At 36.3% G+C, this 13212-nt stretch overlaps 1 protein-coding gene across 1 annotated transcript in view; it reads right to left on the reverse strand.

Annotated features, from left to right (window-relative positions):
• Positions 1 to 13212, reverse strand: part of mdy (diacylglycerol O-acyltransferase) — a 129822-nt gene that overhangs the window by 64354 nt on the left and 52256 nt on the right. Inside the window, exon 4 of the mRNA XM_018511604.1 lies at positions 2901 to 2953. Coding sequence (XP_018367106.1) covers positions 2901 to 2953 — 53 coding nt within the window. The remainder of the gene's footprint in view (positions 1 to 2900; positions 2954 to 13212) is intronic.

Genomic DNA, 13212 nt, shown 5'->3' on the forward strand with positions numbered 1-13212 from the left:
ACTTAAAGAAATGAGAAAATTTTATTCGATTAATTCAATAATAATATTAATATTTTAAAATGTGAATATTAATTGTTGAAACACCGTTTCGTTAAATTTATAAATAAGAATTATTTTATTAACGCAATTATTTGAAATATATTTATTTACGTTATCTATTTACTAAAGCTAAGTACAAAGCATAAATGCTGAATAAAGCCTGGACTCGATGGTCCGAAAATGCATACATTTATTATGAAAGTCGTCATCATATCTTCACTACTAACGCGCCACATATCACAGTTGACACGGCGGTTAAAAAATGCAACTTGCAAACGAACGTGGCCGATAAGTTTTCCGTGCCATCAGATAACTATAACGTTTAAATTATTAAACGATACGAATTGCACATGCAGATCGCATAATAAAACCCGACAATTTCATTCGAATAAACGCGATCACGTAAATGGTGAAAATACATGCGAAAACGGGAGCATAAGTTATCTGCGTGCGATATGTTATAGTTCTGAGTATTAATTTGCTATATATTATTCATAGGGGAACTGCGCACTTCGCTCTGACCGAATTATTCATACAACGTTGTAATTATGCGTTCGTCATTAGTCGAATTATTAGTCGATTAGCGGCTGACGATTAATCAGTGAGTAATTATTGCGTGCGCTGGCGAGGTATCGACAGTAGCGTTTGTATATCAATGGATTTCATTTCAGAAAAGGAGATCGGCAAATTGAGTTCGATGCTTGGACAGACATTGTGAATTGTATCGAGCTGATTATACATCACGTTAAGTAATTGCATATGTACGAAGCCGTTTATATATCGTTGTATCCCATATATAGGAGAATATTAATGTAAATATAAATTGATATGTACTTGCCAAAATTAATTATTCTTAACTTGATAGATTGCTGTTTCTAATATTGCAATTTTACTGAAGTTTCATTACGCAAAATAATTGAAAATTTATTTCTTCATCCGCGATTACTTTAATCTAGGACAATTTTCGATTCACATTCGATCATCGCGGAATTGCTGTACAACATAATTAGTAACACATCTACATTATGGTTTAAGCGTTTATAATGGTATGTAAGGAAATGAATAATGATTGCATGACCTCCCCGTCATGCAATCATTCATTTCCTTACATAGTTGTTAATTTACGTGATGACTAGAATCGACAACTACACGCAGCGATGATAATCGGACGTTTCAACAGACGGCGACCTTTACGACAGGGCGATAAGGGAACATTGTGCGAGAGATTCGATGTTAAACCCCTGCCGGTATTATCGGTGTAGATAAAGCACTATGTATGGCACCGTCGACTTTCACCGGGAAAAATATCGCCGCGTTTATCTGCTAGCCGAGGGATCGTCAAATCGATCGAATTGATTTGTCCGCATACTTCAATTGAGCAGTATTCTTGGACGTTATAATGATCGTCAAAAGAGACAATAAAAAAACATCATTACTCTAATCTGCGATGATATAATTATTATAAAAGAGCATCGTTTTAAAGTTCCATTTATCTTTAATGATAAAAATTGATACAATATTTTATATTATGCTTTAGTTCAAACAAATTAGTTTTACATTGTATTTTTATCGATGCAATTTATCAATAAAAAAATATAGTACTAGATAGTAGATAACATTCACATAAAAGAATCCCCAAACTGAATAAAAAAAGTAAGTTTAAATATTTCACGATAAAATATATAAACATAGTAAACAAGTATATTTTTCGTCATGACAGATTAGAACAATTTGTGAAATAAAATATACTCTTCTTATTGCCGCGGACACACAGCAATGTTTCAGAATATTTCACAGAGGTGGGCTCGACAGTTCATCGACAGTTCACCAAGCGGAAGCTCAAGGAAGGGGAAAATGCAATAAATGTCTCCCCAGTTTCAGTACTTTTCTTTGGTTGTAGAAAGTTACTTGTCACGAGTTCCCCATATCATTATATTATTTAGTTCTCCGTTCCTCTACAAAAAAAAAAAGAAAAAATAACCAGAGGTGAAAAGCGTGCAATGTATCTCTCAGTTTCTCGTGTTTATTTCTCTTTGACTTTGTCTTTCCCTTTATTTCTGGTTGTTCTCTTCGATGCTCACTGCGGGTGTTACAAGAAGCGAAAAAGCGCACGAACGAGAGATGACTTCCCTACGAGTCAAGAATTCTCTTTCTCGCTTTTGATTATCTAGGACTTCATACAACAAAACTTGAACGCGTTCATTTCCGAAGAACGCGAACGAATTTAATAGAATGCAATTGCTTGCTTATTACCCAAGTCATTGCTCTGACTTCATGAAGTCTATGTTAAACAAGACATAATTTAATTAATTAGTCTTGTTTAAGCATATTTTAAAAAATAGCATAAATATCAACATTTTAAGAATATCTAAGAAAAGGTCCCTTAATTATATAATCAAATTTATAATAACAAATGTAATATGAATAATATTTTCTCTCAAATATATATTTTATTTCTTAGTATTGTTCTTCTCTTTAATCATTTATAAATATGCTTTAAGATACACGTGTATGGCTTAGAATAAAACATAATATCGATACAGATTAATAAAAATCTGTGATTGCAGTGATTATCTCGTTAACTATAGAGAAAATAAATAAATTAATTAACGTGAAATTTCACAAAGCTGTTGGTGATGCAACCTCGCCGATTTTTTTTTTATTTCCAATCGATACAATGCAAAAGCGTCGACGCTATTAGGGGCAATAAATTACAATGTAACGCCTCCCTTGTCGAACGAGCTGCGGTATCGCGCGACTATCGTTCAGTCGATTACCCGGATATTGGATTTGCTCACTTTCCGCTCGTACGACCCTTATACATATGTATACCAAAATATTTGGAAGAAAAATTCACTCACCGCAGACAGTCCTTTCTCGATCAGCAGACAAAGGCCCACCGGCATGGTAGAATCTGCAAAACAAATAAAACGAAAGAGGTCGTTTATCGATCATACGGCTTTACGTCGCTTTCTCTTCGCAAATTTGTCGCTTCCTTCTGTTCTCGCGCTATCACTCTCTTCTTTTAGAAAGAGAGAGAGGGATCTTTTGCCTTCCTTTTCTCACTTTTTTAAAATCAGCCGAACGTCGAAATGTGCAGCCGGCCGGTCCCGGCCGAGGGGAAGAGAGGAAGTGACAAGGGCTTGTCACTCGGAGTGACGATATAGAGTGAGAGGAAGGGTGGAGAGAAAGAGTAAGAGGAGGAGAGGTGAACGTGGCGAAGGCTGCGCAGCGAGGATAAACGCTGCTGGTGATCGAGAGCGTCGCTCTCGATGCATTCGGTAGGGAGGACATAAAAAAAGGGAGGAAGAGCCGATATCGAGCTAGCAGCGACGAAAGCGTCTCGTCGATAAATCATCCAAAATAGCACTCGATATAAAGCGGAAGTACGATTGGGCGCCGAGCCCGACGTACGCGCACACGGAGCTCGTGAAAAACAATATCGTCCCCAGTCCCTAGTCTACGGAATGAGAACATGTATATTATGTAATCATTTATTCGCCTAAATTTTTATCGCGGATCATCTGCGTTTTACTGCTGTCTTTCATTAGTACACAAAGAAAATGTTACATTCTGAAGTTTTCTGATGTCTATAAGTTTCAAGACGAAATTTATAGACATCAATTTCATCAATCAAAACAACCTTTATGGTATTAATTGGGGAAACAACACAATGAAAGATTTTAAAATATGTTTTTATTTATATAACTTTACTAAAAGGTCATTGTAAATCGTAATTAATAATTAAATAACTTAAGGGATAATTTCGTTAAAAGAATATTTTGTTTAAGGAAAACATTACTTTTTTGGTTCTTAATTTTTCTTGAAATCTACCTCGAAAAAATTATTTTGGAATTTAACTCAATACTAGGTTAAAGTTCGATATGGAATATTCACGAATTCATATAAAGAAAATTTCTGATATTCTTAAAAAAGTTAGAATACGCTTCTCGGTGTATAACTTCTAACAATTTAAAATTGTATTAAAATAAAAAACGCAATATCGCGAAACAAAATAATTTTAATGTATAAAAGTTAACAAAAAACAATAATGGCAGAGAGAAGAGTGTATTAATGGATCATACATGGAAAGAACGGATTCGCTAAAATATTAAAAAATTTAGCTAGGTACAGATTTGAAAATAATTTTATTAGATCATCAAAATAATTATGTAAAACTTTCAAGCGTGATAATAATAATAATATTACAAAAAGTTTTGACATTCTATATAGTGATCAGTTTGAACGTTTTACACAATTACTTTTATTTTAATTACTTTGATGGTCCAATAAAATTTTCAAATGCGTATCTAACTAAATTTTTTAATACTTTAGCAAAATCGTTCTTTCCATGTAGTAACTATGGAGACGATATCCGATTATACACTTCGCACTTGTAAGCGAAGAGCCACCGTTCGATATTAAATCGGATTCGCATCGTATACGAAATTACGCTTAAGCGGGATTATTCGAGGATCGATTCTAACAGCAGGATTTGACGAAATACACAATTCCTCTTTTATTTTACGCCATTCTTCTTATCGTTCCTCGCAATCGTTTCCGGAATCGAGAGACGCTTTCGAAGATTACGTGGATTTTCGGCGTGGATGGGCCATACGATAGCGGTCGCTGTAGCCGGTAAGATTTCACCGCGAGAGTGGTTCGTCGTATTCTTCAAAGTATCGTCCGCTTTCGGGATAAAATATGGGTGAAACTTAAATAAGTTTAAGAGATGCAACCGGATGATAGGCAAACTCGCAGAATTGGGAACCGCGAAAGCACCGTGTCGAGGAGATCTGCGCGAAGAAATCCGGAAATGCATTCGCCTGCGGTATCAAAGATTTTGATAGTATAAGTTATGGCATCTTAATGAAAACATTGGCTGGGTTTCCGAGATATTTAATCCTTTCGAGACTTCGAGAAAATACATTAATATACATTGTGACTCCAGTTATTACATCAAACAATGGAACTTTTATTAAAGAAACAGATATGTCAGCCTTTGTTTTAATAAAATCCCGAGTTATTCTATTTTTCTATTTTCTATTTTTCTATTCTTTTAATATTACCGAATCTGAATACAAATATTTCAATTAATTTTATTACCAGTCACTTCTAAATTAAATATTAACTTAAATAATTTGGATAGCCTTATATGATAATAAACTACGTCAAAGGGGTAACCACTAGCTGAAATATTGTCCCACAGATTACATGATTTCATCTGATTACAAATAATTTTTTTCGCTACTATGAAGTAATTTGGTAAAATATACGATTTTATTTAATATTATACAATGATATTTCTCATGGTTGCATATATAATTGTCGGATTATACATAGAGATTTTATATAAATTTTATAATGATTTCGAGGATTCTGTCCGACGATTACATTAAGTGGTTACCCCCTCGAACTACGTGGTTATTTCATGAAATTTTTATACAAAAATGTTATTATAAAATATATGTCAGTCATAACGTCCCGCATATATGTATATAAATCGTGTACAACTACACGCAAGTATCATATGTCACAATAGTAACACAGTACGCGAGTATTTTTACTCCCGTAGCTGTTATTAAGTACGTGAACGTTGCGCTGAGCTCTGGTATGCTAATCCCAAATTAATTTTTGTTAACAAAGAAAAGAAGTCGCACGCTAAAGCGTACAAAATGTAAATCAGGCAATTAAGAATGCATTAGTCACAATTAGAGGCTCTACAGTAATTTCGGTGTCGTGTAAACTTCTCTACCTCGCTGTCATTCTACTAGAAAATCAAGTCATTCTCACTATTGATAGAATTCTTAGCTAATGAAACAAACGTTTCAATGTAGGATTTACCATAAAATAAAGTGTAATAAAACTAATTGTAAACGCACGCTTGGATTATCGTATGTAGCTTTTATATTCTTTCAATCAATTGAACAACTGACTGGAAGCTTATTTGAGACTTTACTATTTTATGATACACTCCGGCATGATGCTATTATGACTTTACAGCTGAATAAACGTTTTCACGTTTTCCCGACGAATTTCTACGTTAATTTGATTTATGACAACAAATGCTACGCAAGAGGATTATCAAACCCGTTTACTTGTTGTCTACTGGAACGTGCATTGAAATTTACATCAGTGTCAATATATTTCGCTGTTACGTTATTCCACGATAACAAATGCGTTACGAAAAATAATCACTTGTGAAAAGTATAATAAACCGAAATAAAAAAGCGAATGTGAAACGTTAATACCGTTTTCGATTCGATTTTCGATGTATACATACGCATACATTATTTATTCTTGTGCGCGAAAATGTTTTTTCAGCTTTCTATTATGTCATTTATTTTTTGAATCTCATTGCCGGACGTGCATAAAAGGAAATTCGAGACTGTACCCGTTTCGGGGTGATGGACGAAAGTTCAGCGACGATTATTACAACATGCTCACGCGTCGATTAATTACGAACCCTTTGAATTCGAATACGCTTCGCAAGTCACCGCTGCTTTTTGGCCTCGACAGGGATGAGTCGTAGGGCCGCTTTTTCGAGCAAATTACGTGCGCGCGGCCGTACGGGAGAAAAAGCGCGGAGGCGTTTATTCGGTGAATTAAGCGCATCGTTCAAAGTGCATAAAAGCGCCCGGGAAATTGGAAGCACAGCCGCTTTGATAAGAGGATTGAAATAAAGCGACGAAAACAATCCCTTTAGCTCAAACGGTGAATAAGATACGCCAATAAAAATACCTTGATCTTCATATTTATGTAACGTTCGAAATACACGAGATATAAAAAAGGGATTAAATAAGCACAAGTAAAAAATTTTAAATGCTGCGGTGAATATGCGAGTTACTTTAACAATAAATTTATTGAGTAATATTTATAATATCGTTGAAGAATTCATTTTGCAGCGAATAAAATTTTACACACAATACATCTATAAAAATTCGAATATACCTGTAAAATTAAAAATAAAATCGCGCATTAGACTGTCTTCTCTAATTTGAAACGTCCTGCAATTTAAAAAGATCTGCAAAACTTTTGATGAAATTTCGTTACGTATCTTCCAAGTATAACTTGCAATGTAAACCCTTCCAATCGATCTATGTTCAGAAGTCCAGAAATAGAACTTGAACAGCATCGCGAGGCAACGAAATTCCTCTCGTCTTCCTCATAGTAGGACAGGTGACGAAATATTTACGCAAAAGTGAAAACTGATGGTAAATGCGAGGGATTGTGCTGTCGGAATATTAATAAAGCGGAAAATGTATCAGTTTCGGTGTCTGGCACTCTCATTTAGCGTTAATTAATGAAAACAAATGACATCTCATATTTCAGAACCTTCTGTGATTTTCTTCCTTCGCTCGTTCTCTTGTATCTTTTTCCTGTTCTTCGACGATATGCCGGTGAATAGGAGATTCAAAAAGAGATTTGGAATCGAGGAGAAGGATGGCGAGGGGAATAACGGGGAATGTATAAATCCGGCTGATGTCGAGCACGGCTCGCTAATAGATATTAATGGAACCCTTTTCGTCGTGGAAATTCGCCCGGTTTTTCACACCGACCGCGGGGTATGATCGCGAAAGCTCTCAGAGTTCGTTCTATCTGAGAGAAATTATATGAGGAAAAAATAGCTATGACGAGAGGAGGGTACGAGAGAGCGGGGGTTTAATGGTCCACCCACAGACAAATCGCGCGTAGCAAACCGAGCCGCGGTGAATTGCGTTGCGTAATTTCGTCAGGGACTTATGCATTTTTTCTTTGATCTCCTTAAACTCCATTTGATATCCCGAAAACAATGTTTCACACGTGACGGGTTTGTTTCACGTCGGGAACGGGTTGGATTTACGAATGATGGACGATCACCGTTAAAATGATACGCCGATTCCAATGCTACAAACGGCATTGCCGCGATCGACCTCCGAGTGCATTTTATTGCACAAATGCCAGGAAATGTCAGCATCGAAAAATCGATGAAATATTTCGGTCTGTTTGGCGATGCGTTTGTTTATTCTTAGTGTTTGTCATGCAGTACGTTATAAGATCCAATATAAAAGTAAATAAAAGTATCGATGCAACAAAAAAGTTACTGCCATAATAAAAAAATACTTTATGCATCAAAAGAGAGAGAGAGAGAGAGAGAGAGAAAGATATTAGAAAATTGTAACTTTTACATTTATAATCTTTTAGCTGCATTCAAAATTGTAATTTACATTGAAAGTTTTATTACGACCGAATTTGTGTATGAAAATAAAGTCGCTTTTTTATTTTATTTTTCGCATTTTAACTTAAATCACCATCTGAATATTTGCAGAGTAAATTTGAACTTTTCATATGTAAGCATTTCTAATAATTAAACAAGTAAATATTATCATAAAAAATAGCATGCGTTATGCTTGCAAAAATTGAATACTTTGAGTTTATTTTATCTTAATTATAAATAAAAATAGTAATAAATAAAGAAAGTAATTGCATGTAATGAATAGAGATGAGTAGACACTAATGGCTAGAACAGTGCTACAATATTGACAGATCTAGAGAGTCGATATTATTTCGAAAAATTTATTCCTCCAGAAGATGTATTGAGGGAAATATTTCTCACATCTGTAAATTTTGCCGTGTCAAAAGCTAAATGTAAACGAAAGAAAGTACCTTTGGGGCACATGTATTTCATGTGAAGTAAGGATGACGCCTCAACGGATTACAGTAATCTGCCACATAACGACGAGGCCATCGCGTTAACGGGATGAAATTTTTCTGAGGTTTCATCTGAGAAGGAAAAAAGTGAGAGAGAGAGTGAGAGAGAGAGAGAGAGAGAGAGAGAGAGAGAGGGGAAATGAAGAAGAGCGAGAGTCGAGCATACGAATGTTAGGGTGAAACAGACAATGATATAGCGAGGATGCACCGGGCTCGAAGGCAATCGACCTTCCACCCTCGAGCCGATCTCTGATCTCAGCCACTAACTAATTAAGACTTTTACTTTTTCTAGTCTCTCCTATCTCTCTTAGCTGGCGTCTCGGGCGGCTGCGAGTCGCCGCGTCGCGTCGCTCGGGTGAGAAGACGACCGGTTACATGGCGCAGCTCGCGAAAGCTCGTCGTCCGAGATGGCGAAGATGAGAGAGAAAGAGAGATAAAATCCCGTCTGGGGCGGATCTTAATTAGATTCTGACATCGAGTTGGCGACATTCTTTCAACGCGTTTCATGAAAGTTTGATAAACGCCGGACGCCAAGTAGGCGCAGTGGCGCGTCTTATTTTGCAGCGTCTTCAACCCTCTTCGCTAATACAGTAATTAAAGTTAACGCGAAAATTGTCGCAAGATATACTTCTTTCAATAATAAGTCGGTTATTATTTCCGTTTTATTAATTCAATTCTTGTTTCTGTTTCACCGGTGGAATTGCATGAAAATTCAAGCGTAAATAAAAAGATCGATTTATGGACGATGAATCGATGGGTATTATACAAATCGTGTATATTTTAATTAACGGAAAAACGATGGCTATTACACCTATCGTTTAAAAAGCATTTAATTTATTGTTAAACGGCTTTTTTAACGCGGACTTTAAACCGATTATTTTTATGACGTCTCGGGCGTTAACACAGGTTTTATATTGGTCATAAAAGCGCCCGTGTATCGCACGTTGACGCATAGTCATGCGCCATCGCGACAAAGGAAGGTCTTAATTAGCACTCATAATTATTCGTAATTAGCACTCGACGCGCGTAGTTCAGGCTACTCTCGACGATGCCTTTGGGTGGCGGTGGTGGCGACGCCGCCGCGCTACTGACTGGCAATAAAAAGGCAACGTAAACCGCGGACGGAAAATCGCCTCTTTTCATACCCCGTCTTCCGACTTTAGTGGGTTCTGTATATAGATATAACGTATACACAACGCCACCTTTCTTTCGCTCTTTCTTTTCACTCTCCAGATCTCCACTTCCCACCCCCTTACCGACAAGTCCTTTTTCCACTCTATCTTTCTTTATAGCTCCTTAATCCAAGAGTGGGCTCGCGTCGTCGCCCGAACGGAGGCTTCCGCGAGCTTTAACCGACGCTACCCTGTTTTCGTCTTCAAGCAACACACAGAAGAGATTTATAAACGCAATTCTAAAACGATTGCGACACAGAATGACGTTTTCCAAGCCTTTTACCTCTAAATCTTATTATGGCCATAAAAAACTCATAATATTCTTAATATCTTATGGTAGTATTTCACTTTAAACAAGATCTCTAAATAGTCTATAATTGTACCTGATTAATATAACAAATGCATCAAAGTGAAGTAGACATTGTCAACATATTTATTTTTATCTAATCTTTTAAATTCTTAAAATTCATAAAATTTCTGTGGAACAAAATCTTGTGAATAGAAGATACAGAGTTCTATCTACTTCTCGCTGTTTGTAGTCTGTCTGCGAGAAAGCTGAATTTTTCATACTCTATCTACTTCTGTCTCTAAGTTTCAAAATGCTTTTCCAATGTCTATATATTCAAAAACTATCAATTATTTTTTCAATTAATGATACGCTTATTCAATTACTTTTTTAATGAATGATATCTATTCATACACGAAGAGAACGATTTTGCTGAAGCATCCAAAAATTTAGCTAGATACAAATTTGAAAATAATTTTGTTAGACCATCAAAATTTTTAGATAGGACACCCAAACTGACTGCTAGAAGTCAAAATTTTTTATGTTTGAGTGTTTATCTAAAAATTTGGATGGTCCAACAAAATTATTTTCAGATCTGTATCTAGTTAAATTCTTGGATACTTCAGCAAAACCGTTCTCTCCGTGTGTACATATTTTTTCTTTATAACATATGCAAAATCGTAATTTTCAGCCACAAATAATTTCCAGGGAAATATTTTGTGCATGCATTGATAGTATACATTACATTCTATATATATCGATGCTTCTTCCTATGCTGATTTTTGTAACGAGAAAAAGAAAATCATGCGGAAAGAAAATGGTACGCCAAACCGCCAGACCTGTAATCAGAAACGCACGGGTGGAGAGATAGAAGAAGGTCCATAATAGTTCGGTCGATGCGCACTTGTAATAAGTCTACGTTTAGCTGGGCCGAGCGCATAGGCAATAAACGAGAGAGATGCACAGATAGGGAATGCGTGCGGAGGGATTTCGTGAGGGCAATCTCACATTTGATTCGATTACTTGCACGCCGTGCTGCTCGTGCGCGGATTAAGTAATTCATACGACGACCCGTTGCTCCGTTTCCCATTCTGCGCTTTAATGACCAGCGCGAACGGCGAAACGTACAACATCACACCCAACAACGTGAAAACTTGGCCCGGAAACTCGCCTTTTGAAATTAACGCGAAAGCGATCTCTATCGCGCCAATTCTCTCATTCCAACGCCTGGTTCGCAATCGCGTCGGTCCTTTTAAAATTTCACCTCTCGTGAAATTTTATTCGCGACGCTTGCGTAATTTTGATAGCGGTTTGGATAAGAGATGAGGGAAAAGTGATAATTGTTTCGAATATTAAGCTGAATGCAAAACTCGCTTAAAACCGTCTGCGTAAAACGACATGTCAACCAATTATTCCGAGAGAAAACTAAAAGGGGAAGCTAAAAAGAAGAAGAAAAGAATCGCCAAAATATTCATTTTGTAAATGTAGCAGAGTTTCTGAATAATATATATTCTCTAACAATTTAACGCGGTTTACGCATGAAAAATATTATATCTAATTGTAACCGTAATCTGAAGCGACGAGACCATTATACGTAGGTATTTCGGTAGTAGATTCTTTCGCGAAATGCCATTACAACGTGCGGCACAGGGGGATTGACAGCTATGGTGGACATCGTTAATTGCTTTACCTCAGCGTGGTTGTTCGCTCGGCGTGCGAAATTCACAGGCACGGCATGCAAATCTCGCCGGATTCGGTCTTAACACTCGGCGAACAGAGAGCAAGATACACTGCGGCTAGGCGCCGACAGTGTTGCAGACGTTATGAGAACAAACCCAGTGAGCTATCATGGCGGTTGGCTAGATGGTCGGTGGTCGCCGGTCGGCGTACCCTTTCACATTTAGTCCCGGACTCGTTATACAGCGTAAGGGCTACGAGCATTGAGTTATAGTTAACTTTAAGTTACCCTAGAACTTCCCGTCCCGGAACTTCCGGAAAACCACCGAACGGACAGCCGCATACACGGTTCCCCGGCAAGGTCCATTTCCTTACCCTGGAAACCCTGGGAGCGAAAACCCGAAGAGCAAAAAAAGTGAAACGGTATATTTATCCAGATCTTTCTCAGTCTTTATTTTCGATCCTGTCATCGTTAAATCAAAGCATTCTTATTTCAAAATATATGACCTGCATCCGTCATCTATAACTGTTCGAAATTGGAGCAAATCTGCATAAATGATCACTAAAGAAGTTTATTTTAATATTTTCAATAAGATCCAGTTATAATCAAATCAACTCATAAATCTGTTTTTACTAAAAAACGGAATGCGAAAGAGATAAATGGATTAATAATTCCGGCAATAAATAATGATTTTATATTCGCTTTCGTTTTTACCTTAATAAATACATATTAAATACATATTAAATGTGTTAAAAGATATTAATATAATAATAATCACAAAATATTGATCGAACAAATGAAATACTGCATCTGGTAAAGGGACACGTAAATGAAAAACTACGGGTTTTTTATTCCTACACTAAACTAGAATTCTCTTTCTCGCTTTCTCCAAATATCAAACATATATCTACCTCACTTTAAGTTCTAACAGTTTCCAACCACTTGTTTAACTACAGAAAATAAAGCTTATAAATACTCTTCATGTTTATAACAAACTACACAGCTTTATTAGTCCAATGTTTCTGCATTAATTGTCGAAAAATATCCGCAACAAAATTTTAATTGAGCATATTGTTCTCGAATCTGACATTTTTTGTAGCCATTTATCGGAATCCGCTCAAACAGTTATTTATGTCGTTTCCGTTATAAATAACGCGACTAAAGTTTTAATAATGCCGAAGTAAAGGGAGATAGATCCATAGAACAGATACGAATGAAAAAATTTATTCCTTTTCTATATAATGGATCAAGCTGGACGAATATCTAATACAGGAAAATAATTAATATTTTAATAACTAAACGGCCGTTGCGAGAAACCTTGTATTTTTAAAAGGTAATTTAGACTA

This window comes from Trachymyrmex cornetzi, unplaced genomic scaffold, assembly GCF_001594075.2.
Source record: "Trachymyrmex cornetzi isolate Tcor2-1 unplaced genomic scaffold, Tcor1.1 scaffold381, whole genome shotgun sequence".
NCBI lineage: Eukaryota > Metazoa > Arthropoda > Insecta > Hymenoptera > Formicidae > Trachymyrmex > Trachymyrmex cornetzi.